The 8,278-nt window shown below is 40.9% G+C and overlaps 1 protein-coding gene across 1 annotated transcript in view; it reads left to right on the top strand.

The window, feature by feature from the left end:
- Positions 1 to 8,278, top strand: part of tasora (transcription activation suppressor a) — a 21,497-nt gene that overhangs the window by 1,322 nt on the left and 11,897 nt on the right. Inside the window, exons 2-16 of the mRNA XM_035661792.1 lie at positions 594 to 739; positions 926 to 1,018; positions 1,330 to 1,402; positions 1,632 to 1,723; positions 3,222 to 3,353; positions 3,548 to 3,678; positions 3,885 to 3,916; positions 4,096 to 4,201; positions 4,326 to 4,429; positions 4,665 to 4,768; positions 5,561 to 5,633; positions 5,909 to 5,983; positions 6,088 to 6,284; positions 6,818 to 7,108; positions 7,206 to 7,395. Coding sequence (XP_035517685.1) covers positions 594 to 739; positions 926 to 1,018; positions 1,330 to 1,402; positions 1,632 to 1,723; positions 3,222 to 3,353; positions 3,548 to 3,678; positions 3,885 to 3,916; positions 4,096 to 4,201; positions 4,326 to 4,429; positions 4,665 to 4,768; positions 5,561 to 5,633; positions 5,909 to 5,983; positions 6,088 to 6,284; positions 6,818 to 7,108; positions 7,206 to 7,395 — 1,839 coding nt within the window. The remainder of the gene's footprint in view (positions 1 to 593; positions 740 to 925; positions 1,019 to 1,329; positions 1,403 to 1,631; positions 1,724 to 3,221; positions 3,354 to 3,547; positions 3,679 to 3,884; positions 3,917 to 4,095; positions 4,202 to 4,325; positions 4,430 to 4,664; positions 4,769 to 5,560; positions 5,634 to 5,908; positions 5,984 to 6,087; positions 6,285 to 6,817; positions 7,109 to 7,205; positions 7,396 to 8,278) is intronic.

Below are 8,278 nucleotides of genomic sequence, written 5' to 3'. Positions count from 1 at the left end.
TTATTATTTTTATTTTTATATATATATATATATATATATATATATATATATATACAGTCAATGATTTTATGTCAGTTTATGGTGTTCATTCAACTATTTAAGCAGTATAAAAGTTGTTTTTTTAATTTGAGTTTTTATTTGCACAGTAAAATTTGTTTACCTTCTGCAACTGTTCCTTTATATATTGTATTATTATCTGGGGTCATTTAACCACTACAGTAATCAAAGCTTTCAGTATGTACATGATAGCATTTAGATGTTTTTATATTCTCTTTACTCCTCACAGTAGAATAAGACACTATAAACCTATTTAAACGGCCCGTCAAAACAAAAAAACAGTGAAATCGCCAGAATCTTAAAGAAATACCATGATACAAATTTTTGCTCATACCGCCCAACACTAGCTGCTAGCAGATAGAATATAACCTTTTATGTAGGTGAGCCAGTGAATCACTGCAGCAAACATTCACAGACGAGCTGAGAGCTCAGTGGAAAAAGATTATTTTTGATTATTAACAATCATTAGTGAAAAACTGGTGAAGGATTATTATATGGACTCATACTGACCTTTTGTGTATCCTCCTTTCTTTCAGCTCTGTTCCAGTATGTCTCCACTGAGTCCAGGGAGTACGAAGACATGCTGACCATCTTGACCTCCAGCTACATCGACACCTTCTCCACCGGCTGCTTCACCTACTGCAAACCTCGGCTCGTCCACAGCGAGCTGCTGGAGAAAGAGGTGAGCGATGGAGGCGCTGAAGGTAGAACTGGAGGAGTATGTGGGATTATGAATGTGTATACACAAGTGTAGTTGAAAGAAGAAAGAAGCGATCATTCAAACAAACTGGTATATGCTTTAATTGTTTTCTTTGAAGCCGTGTTTGATTTGAGTCGCTGATCTTCTTATTAACTGTTTGTGTTTCAGTTTGTAGAAAAAAGGAGGGAGATGAAGTCGGACGGGAGAACGGACAAGGAGCTGGAAGAGAGCTACTGTTTCCTGTTGGCTGATACTGTTAAGGTGAGATTAATACTGAGCTGTGTCGTCTCGGTTAGAGGCAACGTATTTTGACATTTATCTTGTCGATATACTAGTATGAGTTAAGTATTCTTTAATATAAAAAGAGACCAAACTTTATGTCTTGATGGGGGACGTGGCTAAGAGAGGACAGAATGTGACGTTGCCTTGTACTTCAGGTGTTTTTAATTTTATTGTAATGAACAGTTAAGATAGAAACCAGTCAAGAGTCAATGAGTATTTTCCTTTGAGATTGATTTTATTATCCAATTTATAATATAATACCTAATTTTTCTGAATTATATGTGTTGTAGCTGCCTGATATCTGTGAGAAGGGGCTGTTGGTGGGTCAGAGCTGGATCACAGTGCTGGGAAACCCCACTAAAGGTAGGAGTGAGCAGATACATGCTGATACATACATAGAAAATAACTAAACATTCCTTTTCTATTTCTACCTTTTTTTTTTTCTGTGCATGCTGAAATGAGAAATTAGTCACAAAGTGCTAACATGTCATTTCTAGTGGTGACTCTAAGATCAAAGACAGTGGATGTAGGAGAAAGAAAATGATCTGTGATTGTAATTTTGTTCTTCTTTGTTTGGTGTGTGTCTGTGTAGGAGTGTATCTGTCCAGGTACTCAGACTTGCTCCAGATTAACTCCATAACCCCTGGAGCCACAGGGGAGATCATAATCTTCAAAGTGATGAAGGTAAATCCGCTGGCCCGGTTGTCATCATCATCATCACTGCCTCTGTCAGCTCACCTTTTTCTCCATTTTTATTACTTTTTTTCAACTACAGGTCTTTTAAGGTCACAATTAGATCATTTGGGAGGATATTTTGTTAGGTTTGGATGTTATAGCTTATGACAGAAACACTCACAACCTTTCCCACACTCAACAACAATGAAACAGTGAAGCCATGTGCTGTGTCTGGGATTTCTACCTTGTGGGATACTCTGAGTGCAAAATCTAGAGATAAGTGTGAGACTTTAGTCCCACAGAGGGCAACGTTTATGGCTTCAGCTCAACCCTCTTCAGCCTCGGACATCTGCAGGACGGCCAAAGGTTATATTACAACCAGAAAACAGGTTGGAAGCGTTAATCATTCTCCATGAGAAAGCAATGGAGATGGTGCCAATAAGGATGAACTAAGGGAGAATTATAAAGAGATTGAGCCAACAGAAAGGATGCTTGGTGATTGACAGGAGTGTAAATAATCCCTCAACTGACATCTGAACACCCAAAAAAATGATGAAATTATTCTACACGTGGGAACTAATTATGTATGCAGAGACCAATCAGTGCAATTACAGGATTTCAGTATGTTGATAACAAGCTAATTGATCTACCTTCATCCCACCTGCTCCTCTTTTGGGATTCACTGACAGAATGGCTCCAACTCAACCCTTCAAGCTCAACTGCACAACCAAGTAGTTGCACCCAACTCTGGCTCTGGAAACTGGCCCTGCTGACTGTTGGCTCTCTAACAACCTTAATTAATTATCTTATTGCTGCTTTTAACCTTGATTTTGTGTTATTAACAGAAACCTGGTTAGATCGGTTATAATCCACCACAACTGTACTGCAGCCTTATTTAATGATGTGTTGTTGTGCAAGCAGTTATCACTTGGTGAATACACCTTTGAGTACTGTGGAAGGATATTTAGCTATTTACACAATCAGTACATAACCTAATATGTTTTAATTTTACTCAAAAGAAAACACATCAGATCAGAAATTAAGTCTGTTTGTGCACAAGAACATAGAGAGGGAATCTTTCCTTTTCTTTTTTTGTAATGTCACATGATCCATTGATTTAAATCATATCAGAGAGCTCCTCATCTGATTATTGAGCAATCAGTAACATCCTGTCCCATTAGGGGGAGCTTAGTGTGGGCGGGGGCTGTGAGGTTTGAAAGATGATGTCAGGAGAAATGTGGATTCTGAATTCAGATCCTGCGTGTTTCAGATCTGTATTTTACTGTCTAGAATCTGAAGAATAAAGCACTTGAACGACGGCTGAACAGAAAGAAGAACGAACACGATGCCAGTACCTTTCTGCCACACTGAATTCATCCTCTTGAGCTTTATTGTTAATTGTCAACAGGCCACCACCTTCTTTGATGACTCTGCACTCTAATATTTAGCGATATAAGTGGCAATAATCAGGCTTTGACAGTGGAGTTTTGTCTGTTTGTTGTTTCAGGGGAAAGTGAAGAGCATCTATGAAAACATGAAGAACCTTTTAGATCCAACGCCGCGCTTCGACAGCCACATCTCCAAGAACGCCAGCAAAGTCACGTCGCTCACCTCCTACCGCGCCCTCGAACTCACACAGGTAAATACAGTCTCAAACACATGGAGTCTGACAGAAAGCATCAGTAAATACACAGAAAGGACCCGTTATCTCTGGACTAAAATCACTATTTAAATGGTTTAAGCTGTTTTAGTGATCAACATGACTTTTTTTATTGCTGTAAAAATGAATATTTAAAGAAGTGAAGCACTAAACTCTATTTTTGTTTATTTCAGCAATATTTCTATGAGTATTGCTTTGATGAGCTGCGGCAGCGGCCTCGCCAGGTCTGTCCGTACGCCGTCGTCTCCTTCCAGTTTAAAGGAAAAGATTCTCCACTTCCCAGCAATCCTCTGGCCCCCATCAGGTATGGAAATCAACAAATTAGAATTTCAGTTTGTGTTATTTGTGATGTAAAACAGCAGTAATGTAAATTAAAGCTGATTTATTGCAAATAGGCTTAAACTTACATAACCATCATCATGGTTCACACTGAATGCTGCATGAGTTACAATCTTGATCTCAGCACTAAATATCTGAAGTCATGTTCTTTGTGTGCTGTGTTTGATCCAGATTGAACAGCCAATCAGCAGAGGGGAGTAAAGGTGAGCGCTGGTCCTTGTTTTTCATTCAATCACATCAGACCTTCAACAAGATAGTTACAGATCAGTTATATGACCTTTTTATAGGACGTCCTCTTTTTCATGTCTTACCCTGAACCTGAATGCTGATGATGAGCTATCCTCTCTCTCTCTCTCTCGTTGCTCTCTCATTGCTTTCTCAGAGCGTGCTCAGTTCACAGTGTGGACTGGAGATTTGGTGAAAGGTGACAGAGTTCTCTTCCAGATCTCCCTTCGATCCTTCTCTCCTCCCTTCCTGCCCCACAGACTGTGAGTACTGAACTTCTGGCTATTTAAGCACATTTTTAACACTCCAAAACTGTGCCTTACATTTAATCTAACCAAGCGCATTCTCAAATTTTTAAATATTTCTTTCTCTGTGTGTCGCCTTCAGACCAGAGAAGTTGGAAATTGGTTCATTAATGAGGCTCGACCAGGTGACCAAGCTCCTCCCCTCTGACCTGTTCTCCTACAACCTCTACAACAACAGCCAAGAAGGTGAAGTCCAGTATACATTCACACTGATGCTACATTACACTGCAGGGTGCAGCTGATGGGACTTTAAAGGCTGATACCTATAATGTTACATTTCTTGTATTCAGCATTTCTGAAACGTTATTTACACAATCAGCCATAAATCCTGTCAGGGGTGACTGTATGCATTCTTTGTCATTTGTACTGCATTATTATTTGTACTGAGAACAGAAATTGAATGGGATTGTTGTGTGTGTAGTTGTGAAGAACGGTCATTGCTGCAGTCTCCTGGAGGTGGCTGACAGAAGTCGGTCTACGACCAGCCTGTCGAAACTGCTGCATGAACTGGAGATAAAGAGAGTGGTGAGTTTGGCTGAGTTTAGTTTTTATTAAACTAACTTAAAAGATGTTAGGCTTTTATTGTGAAAAATCTGCAAAAAGTGTTGAGTTTCCCTGAGAGACAAAAGAAAACTGCAAAGTTGATGCGACTGCGAAGTTTTTGTGAATGACTATTGTAAACATGTTAAAAATGAAAGTGAAAGCAGCAGTGTGGTGAATATGAAATGACTGTTTTGTACTTTTGGAATTAGTGCTGGAACTGTACAAACTACTGAATTTCTCCTGTAACCCACAGTTCAGTTTCAGGTTCACACACACGATGGACAAACATGATAAAAGTACTTAAGGCTCCAATAATCAGTGCTTAAAAATAGAAAAATAATAAAACTACTAAAATAAATATCTGCCAGAATAAATAAGGTGCAATGCATTATATACAGGTAATGTAACCCCCCTCAGTGTCTCTTATCTGGCCTTTGTGCAAAGGACCAGCCTTTATTTGCTTTTGCTGACCTTATTTGAATACTGGTTTTTGTGTGAGAATTTAAAGTAGTCTTTTTGTGTCACATAATCGGTCTCACACATTTACATGTGTAAATATCTTCCACAGGTGATTGTCCCCCCCCCAGCTGAGAGCTTTGAAAACACAAGAGTTCATTTTCTGGAGAATATGTGTGTAATTTAATGCCTATAGAGCTGTAACAGCGGGAGGACAATGAACTGTAGAAGGAGTTCTGTAAAAGATTGGAAGAAAGAGTAAAAAATAAATTAAAGAGAAGAGAATAATTGTTGAATAACAGTCTGCTCTCCCTACAGGTTCTGGTGACTCAACTTACAGAGAAAGGCTTTCTCATCCTGCTGTCCAGTGTTCAGATGGCCACACCCACTGGTATGACACTTGAAAGATGATGTAACCTTGCACATTATGTAGAAGATGAAATGTTTTTCATTGAAAAAATGAAGAATAAGGTAGTAAAGTGAGGGTAATTACCATCTGATGCCTTTGTATGTGCTTTTTATCACTGCGTGAGGTGAAGTATTCTACGTTTTCCACAGCCACTTGCCAGTTAGCAGAATAGTAAACGTTTTATTGATTCACAATTTCCATATTTTGGACCAGTACACTCTTCAAATGTAAAGTTTGTGTTGTTTTTGTATTTTCAGAGAGAGGAGAGAACTGGAACAGGTGTCTTCAGGCCTTGTTTGTCTTCCCAGAGTCCAGAGATGTGGCCACATCCAGTGAGTAACACAAACATTTTACAGATTATGTATTATACAGTGGGGATTTGCCGATAAAGGTTATATATTTATATTGATGTTGTTTTTCTTGTTTCTTCCCACAGCATTAAGGTCTGCCTCCTCTTCCCATGATGCCTCAAAGTCGTTGATGCCTGGTGTCACGGTGATGCCACATCTGAACCAGTTTATCCCAGCGTTGCACCACGCCCTGGTCAAGGCCCGCGCCAACCCCCCTCCTGAGCTGTCTGCCGGTGTGGAGCGCCAGGCACGGGAATACCTCATCGGCCAAAACGATGGCAAAGTGCGACTTTTCTTTTAATCGTAACCCCGAAAATTTCTGTTTATTAAATTATGGTGATACTGCTCAACTGCCCAAATGTTATGGATGGTCACCAGTAGGGCGATTATTCATGTCATTCAGTCATTGATTGGAAACTGCTGAGGGACAATCATTTTAGTATTAGCACTTAACACTAGAGTCCCCAGATGCCATGTAATATTCACTATGACGGTTTGCTGGTGATTCTAAACCCATGGGCACTAATCTGTAACAGCTTCCACTCTTCTGGGAAGTCTTTTCACAAGGTGTTTAAACCTGGATGCAGGGAGTTGCTCCCGTTCAGCCACAAGAACATTAGTGATGTTCATTACTGATGTTAGTAATAAGGTCCCCAAAGTTTCTTGTAGGGTTTTCCACACCAAACATTTCTTTATGGAACTGGCTTTGTATACGGGAGAATTGTTATGTGGACAGCAACGTCTATATGTCTATGTCTTCTATTTGGTCCTTTGCTCATTCCTCATAACATTAAGGCACCTGTCTTTGCTCTCCAGGTTCGACAGTACCCCATGAGCAAGTACGAATCCAAATTGGATGAGCCAGGAAAGCCGTTTCCTGCTCCCAAACACCACAGACTGAACATGGACGGATATCTGCGCTCCTACCTGTATAACCCCGTCCTGTACCTGCTGTCAGTGGCCCGGGCCAGGCTAATGATGGAGGCGCTCTGTGGCCCTGAGGAGCCTCAGGATGTCAGGCCCAGGAAGAGCTGTGGAGGCCAGAGAGAGGCGACGGGGAAGGAAATGACCAGTAGCGCTAAAGATGGACAGACCAACACTCAAAAGGTGAAAACTGACATTCATTCATTCTTTCTCTTGTGGTTTTTGTTATGTTGGCTTTTCAGTCTGTAGTGAACTCAAATGTGTTTCCTTCGTCCCTCAGATGCAGCAGCTCATAGACCTGGTTTTAACCTGTAAGAGGAATGCGGAGAATGAGGTGAACAGGGAGGAAGGAGGAGGAGGAATGGTGAAGGCACCAGGGAGGAAGAGGCGACTGGAGCAGGAGAAGGCAGAGAGGGCGATCAAGTTCCTGAAGGCATCACAGGAACCTGGAAGACACAGCAAGATTCCAGGTGAGGAGAGAAGAGGCCGAGTAACACTAACGGCCAGCAACACAGTGCATTGAGGCGTTCATGTTCGTATTTTCACTGGATTTTAAGAGACACAAAGCAGTTCGCCTAAAGTGTAACCTGAATTCAGGAAGGAGCTCACCTCACCAGCATGAGTGAAGGAGTTCAAGTATCTTTTGGGCCCCTTCTTGAGTGAGAATTAAGGCTAAATTATACTTGTGCTTTCTTGGTTTTGTTATCTGCTCATGTCCTTGAAGGCACAAGCCTGTGTATAGCCTGGGAATATCTAGAGATCTGGAGATGTTTAGCTGTACGTCAGCTCTACGTCAAGCATACGCTGCAGGTGACCTACACTGATATGAGCATTTATTTGCGCTGGCGTGTCTTCACTGCTCTGCAAATAGTTTCTATGGCACTCTATGGCTGAGTTACGACTGAAACTGAAACTCTCCCTTGTCTCTCATTGATCTTTTTTGTGGGTTTTTTTTCCCCGCCGCCCATGAAACAAAAGGACAATACGAATACGAGGGGAAAGACAAGAGCATGTCATGCAGCGAGGCAGCGTCCCGTGAGTGTGAGAAAGAAGAGTGATTCTCAGACAAGATTATTAAGTCATCTGAGTTTTGCATGAGTCACTTCCAAAGCACGGTTGTAGACCGTACTGCAGAGTGTCTCTGGGGAGGTGCATGTCAAGGTTCGCTGCACTTATGGTGTTGATTTGATGCAGAAGTATAAATCAGGCTTAAGAAAGTCTACTTGTGAATGTGTGTGTGATACAGGGGTTAAACTTACATTTAGTTTCGTTTGTGAATGATTTTGAACCTGCAGAGACAAGTTTTATGTCTGCATATTTTATTTTTTTTTTCGACTGTACATACTGCCTCTC

This window comes from Morone saxatilis, unplaced genomic scaffold, assembly GCF_004916995.1.
Source record: "Morone saxatilis isolate NCDOM2014 unplaced genomic scaffold, NCSU_SB_2.0 Contig18, whole genome shotgun sequence".
Classification (NCBI taxonomy): domain Eukaryota; kingdom Metazoa; phylum Chordata; class Actinopteri; family Moronidae; genus Morone; species Morone saxatilis.
This window is presented reverse-complemented; position numbering and strand designations above follow the sequence as displayed.